This window comes from Spermophilus citellus, assembly GCF_964194105.1.
Source record: "Spermophilus citellus genome assembly, chromosome: 1".
Taxonomy (NCBI): Eukaryota; Metazoa; Chordata; class Mammalia; order Rodentia; family Sciuridae; genus Spermophilus; species Spermophilus citellus.
In genome coordinates this window covers 218,950,510-218,969,400 of record NC_138182.1, presented here as the reverse complement: position 1 = coordinate 218,969,400, position 18,891 = coordinate 218,950,510, and the positions used below count along the sequence as shown (strand labels likewise).

At 33.4% G+C, this 18,891-nt stretch overlaps 1 protein-coding gene across 2 annotated transcripts in view; it reads right to left on the bottom strand.

The window, feature by feature from the left end:
* The window catches only part of EDIL3 (EGF like repeats and discoidin domains 3), a gene marked incomplete at its 3' end in the record, with an annotated part of 399,965 nt that overhangs the window by 137,764 nt on the left and 243,310 nt on the right, over positions 1-18,891 (bottom strand). For both annotated transcript variants that reach the window (XM_081296057.1, XM_081296058.1), the window contains one exon: positions 3,617-3,798. In XM_081296057.1, the coding sequence (XP_081152183.1) occupies positions 3,617-3,798 (182 nt within the window). The remainder of the gene's footprint in view (positions 1-3,616; positions 3,799-18,891) is intronic.

Here is an 18,891-nt window from a genome sequence, read left to right as displayed (position 1 = left end):
CAAAACTAACCATAAAACTTTCTTGTGAATTGCTGCCAAACCTGAATGCACTTCTGATAAAGATACATAGCTTGGGGCTGTCTCTCCCTGGTTTAGAGATTTCATTGAGCGGCCTATTTTCCACTGTCCTTCCTTATTTTACTTCACTGTTCTTTCCTCTCTATTTCCTACGTAGTTATTGGTATTTGTGGTTGGAACAACAAAGTGCCCAGATCACCAAGCAGAGTGCTTTTTACTTTGTTTATCTTTTTACTCTAACTCAGGCAGTACAAATCCAAATGTAGTACAAAATCCAATGAGACAGGTTTTTACAGTGTAGTCTGAGGATGACCTGGAGGAGATCTGGGGAGCAATCCAGAAATTTCTATTTTTATCAAGTGACCTATGATTTCTGTGTACATTAAATTTTAAGACTCAGCTATCTTTTCCCCTCACAAACTCTGTGGTTTATAGAAAAGGGACATATTAAGAGCATAGCCACATTTTCTTAAAAAAATTAAGAAATAATTTAAAACAGATCATTCAAACACTATTTTTCCAGTGATAAATTACTACCAACAAAACTAATAGTAAATTAACTTTCAAATTAAAGTTTGATATGTATTACACTATATTATACCTATCAAATGTATCAGATGCAATCATCTAGCTATGTAATATTATAATAGAAATTTTGCTGTTTGTATTCCATAAATATTATGTTACTCTAACTTTAGATTTAATAAAATTTCCACTAAAATATTATGATTCAAATGGAATAGTTAGCAGACCATGTAAGACAAAGCCAAACATTCTTTATGGTTATTTTTGCCCTGTTCATTTTTCTGTTTCCTACATTCAGCATATCTGAAGGCACTATTTATTTTTCCTAGTGACTAGTAGAGGGTAGAGAAAAGAATACACATTCACTTGGTAAAATTTTGTTAAATGTATGAAGAAATGGATGGCTAGGTAGTCAATGCATATGCAACCAAAATCACCTTAGAGATTAAAAAGAAATAAAGTTTTAAAATTGCTACATATTGTTATAAAAGAAAAACCTCACTATTAGAAAATAGATAATAGTCATCTTAGCTAACTGTACTTAGCAAAACACCCAAAAGTTTTCAGTTATCTTTGTATTTTTCATATGTGATAATTCAAGATATATTTATGTTATTGGCTAAGGTTGATATTTCAAATCCCTGAGTCAGAAATAGAAATTTACATTCTAGAAAGCTAATGAACTAATTTTTAATGTGGTCATTATTTAATAGTTGGAAATAAATCTCAGAGAGAAAATCAAGAAAAACTTTGAAAAAGAAAAAAAGAAGTTTTGTATGACTGCATTTTCTCTACCAACTCTTTACACACAGAAACAACTTTGAGCATTAGTATCAATAATCATATGTTGAGCATGTAAATTTAAAGTGGTAATTTCAATTTTCATTTTATCAACACAAAGAAGAAAATAAAACTGAATAATGCTTAGTTAATCAGTGTCAAACACCTGAAAGATTATAGGAATACTATGTTTATTACAAGTGAGTTTATATGAAGTTTGCAAATGTTTCATTTGAAAAACTAAATAGAGATAGAATATTTAAGTGATAAGAGAAATTAATGATGAATTCTCTAATACTGAAAGTTTGGTACATGATTAGAATTCTGAATCTTTGAAATATGATTTTTCTTTAAAAAATTGATAAGGTTTTTCTTATTAGAAAAATAACTTGGAAAATAAAAATTATTATTAAAGAATACAATAAAAACAATATTCCTTGAACATATCACTAAGTAGTCACTGAGTAGCAATGACAAATTTTTAGTTTTTCATCCCACTATATGTGTAATTTCTTCCTCTAATAAAATGTTTACATTTATTTTACTATTTTTCCTCTAAGAGTTCATTATCACCTTCAGAGAAAAAGCAAAATCATCATCATTGTTATCATCTTTTCCATCAACTCACAGCCCTTAAAATGAAGTTTTTGTTCTGTTTACAATAATAAATTAAATTAAGTTAAACTACTTTTAGATTAAATGTCTCTGAGATGATCATTGTCTTATTTTCTTGAAATTATTTCCATATATTGTTTCTGGAAGAAAGAAGACAATTCCATACCTTGAAAGTCAGAATGATGTACTGTGTTATTGAACAATAAACCAAGGTGAGATAAAGTGAAAAATAAGGACATAAAATGTAAATTTATTTTTTAAAATTCTATCGTGAGTGTGATTCTGCAAATGCAGTTTAGAACTATCAACTAGATTCACTAGAAGTGTCTCTGGAATGATTATTTATTCTGTATCTCTTTTAATACTGAATTGGGTTTTCAGTAGCCTATAATCAAAACTGTATATGGTTGGTGATTTAGCTCAGTGTAAGGTTCATTCCCAGCACCAAAAAAAAAAAAAAAAGAAGAGGAAGAACAACAACAACAACAACAAAAAACTGTAGATGTGCCATTTTCTATATCTGGAATTCTCTTTGCACACATGGGTATAGATGGAAAAAGTCAGGTGCAATAATAGGAAGAAACTTCTGAAATGCATGCAAAAAAATTCATAAAGGACTTTAAGTAACTCTACATAGCTGTTTATATAAAATAATTTTATATATAAGGACACATACACACACTCATATACATATCTGTGAACTATAAGCATTCCCAAGAAACTTCAACAAAAGAAGTTTCTGAAGGAGATTTTGGTGCAGTTCCTAAAGTTTAGAAGTCTTGTTATTTGGTCAGAAATCAATTTTCCTTTCTATTAAAACAAACTGTAAAGCAAACTTCATGTTTTTTGCACTGTTTATGTCACATCAGGGACTTCCATGTTTCTCTGACTCAAAATACATAGTAGACAGAGAAACAGATCAGCCACCTAAACTAATCAAAACTCTGTAGCAGCTCCTCACTCCAGTGAAACAAAGCCAAAATCTTTTAGAATGATCCTGTGACAGAGCCAACTCACACTAAATTTGAACAAATCCCTCTAGCAACCTTTAGTTGTCATGAATTTCTACATGCTGCTCCCTAGATGCTCATGTAGGCCTTTGATCATGCTCTTTCCTGGGCATCTAATCTCTATTGAAAACACTTCCAAGGCCTTCCTCAAAAGCTGTCTTCCCCATGTAGCTTTATAAAGATAATTAATTACTTCTTCCTCTGACCTCACATATATTGGATTTTTCTTCCCTTCAGCACATATCAATGACTAGTTAGACAGTTATAAAAAGAGGGTGCTGAGGTATTATGATAGCCTATATATTTTCTATTTTTACATGTGGAGACACTTCTTAGAAACAGAGAAGAAAAAAAGACATTTTTTAAAAAAAATTTCTTGTAGTTTAAGGTGCTGCTAATATAGTGTGGATGAGAAAGCATCCGTCTTAAATATAACTTAAGATAGTGCACTTATACCCAAGACTTCTAACACTTTGAATCCCCTGAACACACTTTCAAGTGGAACATCTACTTTTCCTTCATTTTTAGAGTCTGTAACCAATTTATGCCCTTAATTACATCACCCTTTCCTCTGACTATTAGGAAGAGTCATGGTGAATTCCTTTTTGTTTGCTCTGAACAGTGACCCAGGTCATTTGGACAATCACTGCCTCCCACATCATTGTTACCTGAATCCATGGCCATCTGTCATTTTCTGCAGCTGTCCAGGCATTTATAAGTCCCTTCTTATTTAGACGTGCATAGTAGGGATACCACTTCTGGAGACCAAAAAGAGCTCTGTGGGTGGATGAAGCTGTGATTTGCTGATTTGATATGATGCCTCCTTCAATTCCCAATGGGCCTGAGCATTCTGGGAATAAATCAGAAAAAAATGCAAATATATTAGAAATAATACATATGCAAAACATGGTTATGATTTGATAGGAAATATTTGAAAAGTAATTTTAATTTGTATATCTATGACATTTAAGTCCCAGTGGACTGATCTATATTGATTCCTACATTAAGGAAATAATTCTTGCCTCTCTTGAAGCTTTTTTTCCCTATGTTTTGGAAGTGGCCTCTAAATAGGCACTTTCTTTCTGTATTTCTATTCTGCTTGATGTACTGTTATCTTTTTGGTTGTTGATCACGTCAACAAAAGCATAATGCTCTTAAAAGACGTATCTCTTGTCAATTATAAAAATAAAAAATGTAAGAGCCCCATCTCATATTTTATATTCTCAGAGATTCGTGTGCCTCATAAATCATAAGCCCTCAGCAAATATCTGTGCATCTATTATTTCCTGACCAGCATAAAGCTGAGTTTTGGGTCAAAATGATTTTTGTACCAATAGCATATTTTCACTATTATAAGCCATTGACCTGAAATTTTACAACTATTCCAATTATGCTTTCACAAAAAGGCATTGTGTAAATTTATCAGTGTTTTGAAACATTTATGTTACCTATGATATATAATAAATTATAGAAGTACATAGAAAAAGTATTTTATAATGAGAGAAGATGATACTGTAATATAAATGACAGTGTGTGTACTCATCAATAAATGAAGATGCTAAAATATTTATTTTTCCAATATATTTAGTTCAAAATTCACAACTCTATGTGAAAGTATCTGCATTTACAACTTAAATTGCAAAATTTTCTCTATAAATTTCTGCCTTGGAAATTTGTGAAAATTTCCTAATAAAAATTGACAACACTATAATTAAATAATAATAGATATAAATGATATTTTTGATGATATCAGATGTGTTTAATTCCTAAAATTAGAAATGGAAGTAAATTCACCTAAAAATCATATGTATATATTATATACAGTTGTATATATTATGAATGTTGGATTTCTTAATCATTTTAGAAAATTTCACTAATTTTAAATTTAATTTTAAAACTTCATTGTAAGATTATAATATAACTAAACTAATACTTGATTTTCCTAATTTTACCAACATTTTATACCTTATATTTAAAATTTTGCCATATTAGATTTGAATAATAAATATAAGAATCTTATTATAGAAAATCTATGAAATTGTTTTTGGAATTCCTGAAAATATAAAAAGAGTGCATTGCTATCATCATCAGCATATGGTGTCAACTGGATGGGTGATTGCTATCAGCACACATTAATTACTACTAAAGCCCAACATTATTCAGTAATTCAATGTTTGTGATTAGATTGAGTTTGAAAGTATAAAATGAAGAATTCCCATGTTGGATTATAATATTTTTAGAAGGAAATATTTCTCATTGATAACCATATTTTCATTGCTATATGCTTCCTTTTCCATTCCATGTTTAATAGTAAGCAGCTTTAAGCACATTATCAACGTTTCTCTGGAGGCTTTGACACCTTTAAATGTTTTCTTTTTTTTTTTTTAAGAAAAGGATGGAAGCATGTGGATAAGTAATCATCACATTCAGTCTGCATTAATGAAGATGATTAATATAGTAAACATTGTATCTTTTGAAATTAATAAGAAATAATGTATATGCTCTATCTAGATAATAAAGTCTGTTTCAAAAGACTTTAAAACATGTACTTAGAACTATTCAACACTTTACACAGTACTCTCTTATCATTTTGAAGTCATTAAGAAGTCATTCATTTTCAGAATTATACTATTAGCTGCAGATAATACTCTGATTTTCACATTTCAAAATACTTAACACTAAAATCTCAAAATATTGATTCGTCAGATTCTTGTTCTGCTTCCCATTTTAAACTTCAGGATCTTTATAGACTTCATAAAAGCCCTAAGAAACTTTCATGATGACACTCAATCTGATTTTAAAAACTGTAGGAGACTGACCTTTTAAGAATAATGCCATTAAAGGAGTCTCAAGGATCCTTGTCCTTGCTTTGTGCAATATTTGGATAGAAAAATGTAGCAGGCAGGGAGGTCATTTATCGTGGGCCATTTATTGTAGGTCACTAAGTAGACTGGCAGAGCTGCAGAGTCAGGCTTGATCAAGTAAACTGCTTGATAGCCTTAGCAAGAACTCAGTGCCATCAGGCAGTGTGCATCTGAAGACCTCCTACTGAACTGGACATCTTCACTGAATTTGCATCCAGTTGATAAGAAAAAGTAGATCTCAAACCACATTATTCAGCAAGTCTACTTTGTCAATTCTCTTAACCTATCACCTACCTTTTATTATCTAACACATCAGCAAACCTACTGGCTGTGGGCTGTAGCATTATCATAGAATCCAAACACAAAGTGAGTTTTACAGATTTGCATGGTTTGTCTGCCGTAAGGCTCCCCGTCTTTATAATGATCTCAATCATGAACATTCATTCATTTTAAAAACATTTAAAGGGCTGGGATTGTGGCTCAGTGGTAGAGCACTTGCCTAGAATGTGGGAGGCACTGGGATCGATTCTCAGCACCACATAAAAATAAATAAATAAAATAAAGGTACTGTGTCCAACTACAACAAAAAGAAATTTTTAAAAAAAATTGAAACATATACACTGACATGTTTTATTGATCTGGAGTTTTAACAGTGTATCACGTATTGTCCCATGAGGTTTCTCACTTCTTGTTAAAGTTACAAGCACTAATGTCCCCAGTCCTGCACTCCATGTTGCAGTTGTTTTCCTTTAAACAAGCTTTATCACCCATATAGAGTCAGAAAAGCCCACCACAGAAAACACCACTGTGGCCGAGATTCTTGAATAAAGCCTGAGTCTGATGTATCAATTTCCTTATTGGCTAATGATCCTTGATTATTTACTTTTTAACAATCTGGGTTATTTTTTTTTTCTTAGAGAGAGAGAGAGAAAGAGAGAGAGAGAGAATTTTAATATTTATTTTTTAGTTTTCGGCGGACACAACATCTTTGTTTATATGTGGTGCTGAGGATCGAACCGGGGCCGCATGCATGCCAGGCGAGCACGCTACCGCTTGAGCCACATCCCCAGCCCCAATCTCGGTTATAATATCATTTAATTCACCATTTGTGAGAAGGATAAAGATAAACTGGTTTTCCTTTGTAACTATAAATTACTTAAAAACAAGGAATATGGCCCTGTAAGTTCATTTTAAAGGACTTCAATTGAGGTGATCCTGGCATTTTAGCCATTTCATAGCAACACTGGGTTTATTTCACTGCGAAATCCTCATAGGCACAGTTTCTTGTACACAGAAAGAGCTCAACAAATATGTGCTGAGCCTTGTTTTTGAGGCTTTTCTTTCTTTCTTTTTTGGTAAGCAGTAAACTAATGTGCAAATTAAGCTTTATATTTACTTTACATTGGAAAGTTGTCACAACAGCAGCTTTTCTTCACTAAACATGTGGACCACAATCAACTGGATGTCATCATAATAAAAGGTTCAAAGTCTAATTTCCTTTTTGCCTGTGCTATCCACTTCCCCAGTGTCCTATTAAACCTAACAGTTATACAAACCAATGAAGAAGTTGCAATTCAGAGTTCGAATGATTATATACCTAAGAGTAAGTCACTTTAAACAATCAACAATAAGATGCTTAAAAAGAAATAACATGGAATTATTCTTTGCCATTACTATCGATAAGTGAAGGAAGGGATATGAACAAATGATTAATGATGTAATTAATATCAAATGAGAACTCTGAAGATTGAAAAGAGCATCCAAATGAGTTTCTCACATATCTTCAAAATAATGCTTTCAGGAAAAAAAGGTTATCAACCCTATTTCATAAATGAGGACACTTGTGGGGAGATAAGTTAACAATGTCAAAGATAAGCCTGCAATTCAGATGAAGTGTTCATGATTCTTCAATGGTCAACTCTGATATAAGTCTGCTGTTACTATATTTGGGGGACTCTCCTACTACGGGAAGAGGGTGGGAGAATTAATATGGAGGGAATATGAAGAATATCATGAATGGCATTCAGGATATAACAAACAATTCACAGATTGGGATGTATTAAAACTGTCACAAAAGTAAATATGGAGGATCTATGGTGTTCTACACCCCTTGAGATGTTAAAAATTCACCTGAGACCATTATTGGCCTATGTATTGCCAATTTAAGTGTGAGTTACTATTTCGAACTCTTTTTATGTGCCCAACCATCCATCAGTCTATTCATTCATCCATCTTCCATTCGTGTAATTCAGTTTTAAAAATACATATTTACTGAAAGTCTGCATTATAATAGGCACTTTCTAGGCAGTGGTGATACCAAGGGATAAATAAGACAGAAGTGTCTTTGTTGGCAAGGAATTCATATTTTTAGTTGGGAGACAAATTAAAAATACTTAAATAAACAAGAAATGACCATTAAGTGGTAAGTACTATGAAGGGGGAAAAAAAGAATTTCAAGGAAGGTGTGTCAAGCAGTCATTGATGGCTTTCTTGAGAGGTGACATTAAATCTGATCTCTGAGTGGGAAGCGAAAGCTACCTACTATGCTACATTTATAGTATTGATTTCCCCAAAGCACTTTCAGTTCAGTAGGTAAGACACACAGAACAATAACTTTTTTTTAAAATATGATATAGCCAATGATTGTGGATTGGTATATGCACAGAGATCAATGTGAGAATGGAATGAAAATCAAACCTTAGGTTCATGGAAAAAAAAAATTCAAAAAAGAACGGGGACTAGCAGAGTAGAGAAGAAACATAAAACAGATACAAGTGGGAAACAAGCTGGTATAATGGGGGTAGAGGCAGTTCAGTGTCACTAGACCAACATGGTTTTCCAGTGGAAGTTCAGAAACAGTGTGAAGAAGCAGAGATAGTTTAGATGATTTTGCTAAAGAGATTGTTGATACCACTTAATTCTGTCACTTATGGAGAGTTTTTGAAAGACTGTAATGATGGCCACATTACCACTTATTATAGATCATACCCACTGTACCATGAAAGGGAGAATTAAAAGGGAACAAACTATCACCCAAAACACATAGAAATAGCAGTTGTTTAGGTGAAAAATGATGTGAGTATAAAAGAAGAGTAAGAGTTAAAAAAATATTTAGGAGGTAAGAATAGGCAGTCCTAGTAATGATTAGTTGTAGGGTAGAGGAAGGAAATGAAGTATGAGCTTCAAAAACGGCAGGCAGCTCAGAGAATGCGCCCTTTAATCGACATTGGTCAATTGGTGTATTTAACAAATAATAGCAGTGAACCTAATTCCTCCCTTAAAAATCTGTCAAGACTCATTCTTATTGCTGGTTTGAACATTGTTCCATGAGTTTGTGATAACCACTACCCTGGGCCTGACAGGCTCTATCAACCAGGTTTCAGGGACAGGACTGAAAAGTGAAAACTGTTTCTGCTCTCAAGCTGTCCTCAGTATGTTCCTGACCTGCAACTTCTATTGCTCCATAAGATGGGAACCCCTTTGCAGGGAGGAATTATATTCCTCATTATCTCTAACATCAAACTTCAATTTTAGAAGGCTTTTAGAAAGTATCTGTAGAAGGAATTAATTAAAAAAATACAAATGTAAGCAAACAGTACAGATTACAGGTGACATCATAGCATTTTATATAATTCATTTTAAATTTTTAAAAAACCATTTTTCATCTGTACTGTCTAAAGAGTGCAAGGATACAGAGGACCTCTATGGAAATTGCGCTGCAAAAGGGGAAGTGCATTTGTTTACTAATGAAAAACAATGAGACTGAGAGTGGAGTGGATCTATTTTTCAATTACCTGCCACATGGCATTACCAGGTATTTCTGAAATATCTCTTCTTTACTTCCACAGTGGACACAGTGGTAATTTGATCAGTACTGTTGAGTCCAACAGTGGAAGGCAGTAGTAGAATAGAGTGGCAGAACATAACAGTTCTATATTTGTTGGCTGTGAGATCATGTTTATGCACCTTTGGTATTGGGCTTGTTTCTGTCAGGTATGACAATAATCCTAAATTAATGAGTCCATTTAACATTGATTAGCAGAGGCTTTAGGCATCGTTTACAGAGTCACTTAACAAAACTGCATTATCTGAATTGTCTGGGTGGACTGGAAATGCCTTCTGACCTGAGACCTGCTGTTCAGACTAACACTGAATGAACAATGTCACCTGGCAGGTTGGGCTGGAGCAGCTGGGCCAGCTGGTGCCAAGCCCCAAGTGCCCTCCTCAAAGCAACTTTGCATGTGAATAAATTAGCTTCAGAGTGAAGTCTTTCCCACTCTGCAAACTCATTCTTTGGAGTGTGGCAAAGAATAGTGTCTGCATTTTATTGATCTTGCAGCTGACAAGTAAGCAGCGCCACAAGATGCCTCACATCTTGCTCCTGAGTGTGCTGATTAAGCCTTTCAAATAAGTAAGATGCACGGCTGAATCTGTAACAGGAATCCACTGCTTTCATTTGCTCTATCTCAGTATCCAGACATCTTCAGAATGAAAGGATTTCAAATTAAAGCCATGTCAGAAACAAATCTCCTTTAAACATCTCCAGTTCTCCCTTTCTCTGAGCATCTCATCTTCTTATGGGAGTGAGTCCTCTGCTGGTGTTTAGCATAGCGTGATAATTGTGCTGAACATGAAGATTGGTGAATGAATTACTGATGACCTCCAATACTGCAGAAATTAATGCTGATTCAAATGTAAGCTTCCCTCTATGTTGTCTAGACCATGCCTTGGCTTCATTTTCCTAATGTTTGTTTTATGTGAGAGCAGTCTTCTAATCAAGTTTTAAATTGGTAAGGGAGGATCAAGGCCACCGTCTCTCACACTGTTCCCATAAAAGGAGTCCTGAAGATTTTTTTTTCTCACCTAAATCGTCATGCATTTGATCTGATTTCTCTCTAGGCAATTGTTTTTCTAGTGTGAGGAAGTTGTATTAGAAGAGGGTCAGGGAAAGAATGATGACAGGAATTTTAAAAAAGTTTCAGAAAGGTTGATCTCAGGGAAAGGCCCTGAATGTTCCAGTGTAACTGGAATGAGGAGATGGTAAAGGAAGCTCTGGGATATAGAATGCAAATGTGAAGGTGAAGGCACACACAGCCTTCCCAGTTCCCACTCATTTACACATTTCTACAGAGCATCCTATTAGGCGTCAGCCTTTGGTCATAGCATTGAGCGTGATCTCCCTAAAAGAACCTGGAGTAGAAATCCTAGATATTTGTTTCCCTGCATCCTGGAGACTACTTCTTTGTACCAGGGTATAAATTCAACACAGAGCCGTAGCCATCTTGCTTAGGGAAAACCAGCAATTGAAAAGTTATCAATGTTGTTCCAAAACATCCATTAAGCTTATTTGGATTGCACATAAAATGTATATGCACCTTAGGAAAAAAAAAAGTCTATTTATTTGTATAATGGGCTTCTCAGTTTAGATAAATGCTAATTTTCTTCATAAACATGAAGGCTTTTTTTTTTTCTGTAATGTGCGGACAGGAAAGCATTTCTGCCATTCTGTTGGAAATTGTGTTCTACTAATTTTCCATATTGGAAGTCTCAGAAGGTGTCCTGGTTAAAGAATGAGAAACAACTACTTGTGCATATTTTTTTTTTCTGTTAGATGACAAACTTCTTGAAGTTATTCCCTTTGCATCATTTGTTTCCAGAGCACTTAGAACAGTGTTCTACAAACTGGCAGTTTTCAGTATTATAGGTTAATGTAGATTAAAACAAATTACAGTATTTCGGAGTTACTTCTCTTCCTTATTTGAAACTGAATTAATCTTTTGAATATAAATATTATCACTCTAAGGATTTATCATACTTAAAAAAATCTTTTTTGGTATGCTGAAATACTTATAAATATGAGTCAATTCTTAGAGGTAGAGGAAATATCATGATTAGAATGAAAACTGCATTTATAATGTTACTAATTCAATTATCAGCAATCTAGCTACTTTCCTATAAAATGTGGTTATTCTTTTCTTCACACTTTGTTATCTCAATTCAATTATGATACATTATCAGTTTAAATGAATTGATTTGAATTCAGGAAAAGTTAAATCTATGAATAAGCTAAATTACAATAGGAAATTATCCACTATTATTTCCCCAAGCTGACTTATAAGAATATTGCTGCAGAATATCAATGTTATTTAAGTAGTAGGGCCTATGCATTCTAGTGTAAGAAGGCCATAATTCTTATTGAGATAATTCACAAAAGTCAACACAATCTAAAAAGATTATCATTCTACCACAGTGAACAGTGCTCCTGGAGGACAAGAGAGTGTTTTAGTTTGCTTAAGATGCAATTTTTTTTTTTTTTCAAAACAGAAGAGCATATGGGGTTTTCAAGTGCTAAGTGCACTTTTGCAGCCAGGCAAGATTTCAGTAACTTGTACTCAGGATTCCACTTAAACTTCACATCCATCTTCTACCAACTATGAAGATAACAACATGGTTTGATGAAACATTTGTCTGTATAGTCAAAAGCTTGCAATTCAAAACCAGTAGCTGTATGCCTATTCTTGCTTTCTGACAAAACAGGAAAGAGCTAAAAAGGGGTTTAATGCCAAGGTAAAATGCTAAAGAAGGGATTCAGTTGCTTGAAGAAGCATGAACTGAATACCAAATGTAAATATTCAAGCATTGCTATGCAGAAGACTCCTTTTTGTGTTTTTAAGTTATTTATATCTTTTAAGATTTTTTGGCAAATGCATATCTGGGTAAATGATACAAGGCATTTCCTCTGATGTTTTGTTATAAAGCAATATTACTGTCATGTCAGACACTGATTTTTATTTTTGAGATAAATCATAGTTTCAAATTCAATTACCAGCTCTATCTATCCATCTTTTCCATACAATATTGTTATACTTTTCTTCACACAGGATGTCATGTCAGGGTGAGTTTGAATTCTCAGTGTTCCAGAGGTCAAACACCAAGAGGTGAAACAGGAAGCCATTGCAGATGACAAGGTATAGCATAATGAGCCCTCTCTAATGTTAGAACGTGTTGAAAACTCATGGGACAAATGATGAAGTGCAAAATGGATCCTGAAAATGTGTAGAGGATGATTGGTTCATTTGAACTGTAAACACATGTATATTACATATTTCCTCTTAAAAATGTAAGGAAATATTTGTTTAATTTAGAAGATAAACACATAAAACTGTACAAAGAGAGAATTAAAATTTTCTCTTTCTCTCTTTCTCTGTTTCTTTTTTTGGGGGGCAGGAGGATGCTGAAGATTGAACCTAGGGCTTCACATTTACTAGGTGTTCACCCTTCCACTGAGCTATTTAACGAAACCCACAGCCTAGGGGACTCAATATTTTTGTAAATGATTTTTACATCTGCTCTTTAAGTCACAATCTGAGCTATTTATTTTTTAATTAAAACATATCTCTCTATTTATATTCAGTATTTTCAGAATAGAGCTGGAACATAAGATACATTTTTGATAATATTAATTTTAGAAAATGAACATGCCTACAGACAAAAAATATCACAAAGTTTCTGCATATTGTATTCATAAATGGCTTTTGTTGTCCTGAAAGGGATAATTCAGTATAGTATTTTGAATGATACTGAATGTAAAGCTGCTAACACAAAGGATATTTTAGTAGTTTTGTGGGAAAAACTTTCTAGGAGAATTTAATAGAGTAACATATTAATTATGAATCTGTAGAAGTTGAGCCAGTTTTTCATACATTATCTCTCATTCAACAGAGACTCATACCAGATCTGTTTTACAATGTAAAGAATATGAAATATCCTAGAGAAATAGTAAATATGACTCCTGATTATTTTTAAACTTATAAAGTATATTAAAATAAACCTTGATATTATGTCATGTCCAAGATAAATGCTTATTTTTCTTGGAAAACATTTGCAGAAAAAACAGTATCTAGAATTTGTATCAGCACTACTAAATAATATAGACAAGTAAAGCCATTTAAAAACCTCAAGTCTGTATTTACATTTTCAGTTGCTGAAATAAGTATGAAGTGTTAGCTATGTTGAATAAAATATACATAATGGAATAAATTGCTGTTTTATGACACATCATAATAGAATACATTACTCTATATAACTCAGCATAATTATTAAAAAGACAAACAATGTTTCTTATAAATATATTAAATATAATACAGATGCAAATTTTTAAACTACAAACAGTCCTATGTATGCTCATCATGAAGTTGTAAATTTTGAAAAAAATTAGTCAAAATTAGAATTCTATGCTTTTTAAAAACTTAAAGAAAAGAGAACTTCATGTTTCTCTCACTTTGGAATTACAGGAAATATGAGGTTCTCCAGAAAGTTTGCATCTTGTAAATGTTGAATAGCTCACCACCCTCATATGTTAATTTCTATTAGGATTCAGGAATCAGGTAAGACCATCAGCCTCAAACATAAGACATTGCATATCATTAAACCAAAATGGAGACAGGAGAATTAATTTCACTTCTGAAATAATCTTGTATAAGTGAAAATAATAGTGACTTGCTTTTCTTGGAAATAATTTTTTTTGTAGTCAAGTGCTTAAAAATAGTAAACACAACTATTTTCTAATTTAATAATCACAAGGACACAATAGGACATAGTGACTGTTTCTTATATAAAGAAAAGATAAATTGGATAAAAATACACAGAACTAGAGAAACAAATTCTACTTTACATTAATAAGAAAATATTTAATCAGTTGAAAAATTTTCCTCAATTACCATTAACTGTGTGAACCATAAATTGCTCAGGCAGGGGGTAAGGACAACATATCCCTCACATCTTAGTAGCTTGAAAAATTATCAGTTCATTTTAATAAAAGTGGCAAAGATAAAAGAAATAATAGAAACATTCATTTTAAGTTTGGTTGTTTAAAGTGCATGACTTCATTAGATCATAAAATTTTCAAATGTAGGCAATATTTTAGGAAATAACTAAGATAACAAGTATAATGTTATGCAACTTATTAAGTCTTGGCAAATTTTCAATTGTGTCAGTTCGTGGAAACTGCTCTTCATTTTAATTTTGGTTATGGGTGTGAAGGTAAATATAGTTCTAGCAGTCTCCACTCTGAATAGTACTGAACACCACCAACAAGATGCCCTGCTTCATTGAAGACTGAGTTATGATATGAAGGAGGTTTGGGTTTGAATTCCTATACCAACCCTTACTAGCTACGTGGACTTGGGGAATTTGCTTAACGTTTCAGCAGTTTCAGATGAATCCAGTTTCCAAAATTTGCTGCACATGAGGATTACACAGGAGGCTTTTAAACATTCCAAGGCCAAGATGAATCTCAGACTGATTTAATCAAACTTCCTTGGAGTTGGAGCCAGATAACTTTATTTTTAAAAGGTCTGAATAATGCCAATAGAACACAAAGTATGTGTGAACTGTTGGGCTAATCATGAGTATTCCAGGGACTATAATATTCATCTCATAGATTTTTTTTCAACAGGTTAGGAACAGCACAACATGACATTGACACACAATACATGATACCCAATGTGCCTAGCATGAATAGGAGCCCTGTTTATCTGTTACAAAACAAAAGTAAGAGATAAAAATTCATGGATGGTAAAGTCTGACTTCTACCATAACTACCTGGAGCTCATGATTAAACGAATGCCACTGTTTTAGACAGGTTTTGCATGTATTCATTTCTTTTCAGAGGGAAATTGAAAAAAGAAATAGAACACCTATGCCCATTTCCTATGGAAAAAAAAAAATGTTCTTTAATAAAAATTTAAGTATACACATAAGCAAAATTATTAATCCTGCACAGTTACTGGAAATGATCCAAAATATCATGTCACTTGCCATCTCCTTTATACGTATCCATCATCAGATGTTTCTGTCATCAAAGCATTCAAGTTGTCAGATAAAACTCATTGCCTGGGGGAAATATAAGCTATGGCTCTTGTAATGAATGAAAATGAAATGATTCTCCATAGTGTATTGCAAGACTCACTGGAAATAAAAATAACTAATTAAATAACCTCCTTTTAAAATAGGTCTGTGTCTGGCAGGCCCCCTTTCTTCACTGGGACACAAAATGGGGGTCTCCTCTAGAAAAGCTCCTGTTAACCCTTTGACAAGCCAGCTTACAACTCTGAAAACACCTTTATGATTATGCTTTTCCCCCAATTTAATATCTGAGAAATTTTATCTTTAGGATAAACGGAGATGAAATTTTAGCTGCTGGCACTTTTGTTGGAATAATCAAAGAAGTCTCATTTCCTCAAGTACATAACTGAGAAAAGTTAACAAGACATTTCTGCCCAAATGGAACCCCCTGGATCCCATATCTTCAGCATTGCCTTTTCTGTTTCATCCTGACTCATATGTCCAATTAACATGAGGAAAAAAATGTTAATATTCATTCTTTTTTAGGTTTCCAAGGGCATAAAGAGGATATATTGGGGAAAAATAATCATGCAAAACTCATTAGCACCCAGCCGACTCTTTTCATGATCCGATTGGGAGAGATAAGAAAAGCATGCACACATACTGGTTTCTTAAGAATTGTCATGCAGAGAAAGTAAAGTGAAGAGACAGTTTCAGGGGAAAAAATAACTTTGTGATAAATTCAAAAAATGCATACCTTTGCACAGTGTTCGTAAGAAGCACATGGTTAAAACACAAACAAACAAACAAACAAAAAAAAAAACTTCAGAAAGTCAATACAGCATTCTGGTGGAGTGACTACAGCCTATGCTCTGGGTGCATATGTGCTGAACAATCCTAAGAACATGGATCGAACCCTCCAATTTTCTTGTTTCTTTACTGTCTTTATATAGTTGCTAAAAGTGATAGATTAAATATTGATAAATGATCCACTAATTTCTGTCTTTAAAATACTCCAAAATACCACAAATTAATGTTTTGAAATCGAGCTGTACATAAATGTTACTGGTTAGTTATTAAATTCCGTGTGTGCTTTAGCTATTTAAATGATTCTTTTTCTCATCTAGCTAGTACCGCCATACACAGTACCCATTGCCTGCATGAGCCTCTTTGTTTCTCAGCTAATTCCCTCACTGATCCTATACCTTGAGTTTAGAGTAAATTTTTAGAAAATCTGACTGTTTCACTCTTCTGGTAATATGTAGTTTTTCCTGGGTTCCCATTGCTCAGAGGGTAAAGGTTATCCTCCTGGATGTTGGAAACTTACTTTCTAGCAATACCAAACTACACACTTTAGAACAGATTTTACTTACATGGCAGAAAAAGAAATACTTTTGGCAGTTCGTGTCTCTGACTTTTTCTTTCCTCTCCCATCTTCCTCCAAGCTGAACTAATTGTTACTATTCTAAGGTACAAAAAGACCTTAAGCATACTTGTAATCACAGACGCATTTGGCATTTAAGTATAATTTGATGTGAATTTCATCATTTATTTACTTAATTAATTTTATTTAAGCCTATCTTTCACCTTTTCCAAACAATATTTATATCAGGATTTTGTTTGGTGAAACAATACATTTCCCACATCTTTCATGGCGACTGTTACCAACAGTGCTCCCAAACTTTATTGAGCCATTCAATTAAGGCTCAACATAATAAAAAGTATAATCCCCTGGGGTGGTTCTGTACCTGGAAATGCATAAATTATCAACTCAAGCTCACTCACCCTTTTTATCTCTTTCAATATCTTTCACTCCTCCAACTGAGACAGGTAACAGCTAAATAAGCTGAATTCTTCTAGGTGAACTTTCAATACATTCTCTCTGCTCCGTCACCCCCTATCCTGCACTGCCCCAAAGGTATGAATCTATTTTATCTTACAGACCTCCCTGGAGATTACAAATGAAGTCTATACAGAGAAAAACAAAATTGTTGGACATTTCAACATAACCTCATGAATAGTATTTTTATTCTCAGTTTTAATTGAGGCAACTGAGGCCCACCAAGGGTCAGCACCCCCTCTACAGTCACAGAGCAAGGATTTGGAGTCAGGCACATTCATTACTAGTGGGTCATTACTAACAGTTTGATATGATGGGTTGGCATTCTTGGAGCAGCATATGCTTTAAGGAGTGCAGAGAAGCTACAAAAAGGGTGAATGGGATTCTTGGCCATCATGTTTATAAAGATGTAGACCAGTGGCTAGCTCATTGTGTTTCTGCTATGGCTTAGGGACTGAAGGGTCAACATAGGCTGTTACTCCTTCACCTCTGACCAAATATTCCTGGAGCCTCTTCTCTGTACAATGCAGAGTTAAAACTTTATACTTAGTCTTTTAAGGTTAAATTCCTTTATACCTGGGAACCGCTTAGTAGGACCTAGTTTAAATTTAGCATTATTTTATAACTAGAGATCCATAAAAAAGAACTATGGTAAACTGCCTTGCCCAAGGATTTCCATAGCTTTCTTCTTCCTCTCTTTAGCTTTTTATCTTCTCACTATAAAGGATGAGTTTCATATGTCGTCTTATAAGAAAGCCTATTATCATTGTGCATTCTTCTCTGTTTAACAAATGCCTCAAGACAACTTGTGGAGGCAATCATTTTCAATGTTAACACATTTTAAATATGAAGTCAGCACCTGTGTAAGAATCATATCACTAGTCTAACTATGGATGAAAAGATAAAAGTTTATGTATAATTTTCAACATTACCTTATGGAGAATGCTGTGTATTAACCTAGAATTGTTTTTGAAGTTGTCAGTTTTTTATTCTAGTAGCTTTGTAGTATAGGTACACAACAATCCATAGAATGAATAAGCAAAGACCAGTTAAACATTCATGTGCACAGAACCCTGAATTTTCCCAAGATATTTTTCTTTTTTTATGATGTTCACTTTAATCTGGATTTAAGGTTCATTATCTGTGTTAACAAATTTAAAAGTAAATGTGAGTAAAATGAGTCAATTGATTATATTTACCCTCTAAATCTTGCAATCATTTTAAAAGTCAGATTCTACTCTCAAGTCTCATAAGCATGACTAATTAATAACCTGAATTATTAACTGAAACATGATTTTTGTGGGTTTTAACTTCTATCATGTACTGTCTGGTTAAGGTAGAATACTAAAAAAAAAAAAAAATCACTTCAGTCAGTAATAAAAGCAGCCTTGTT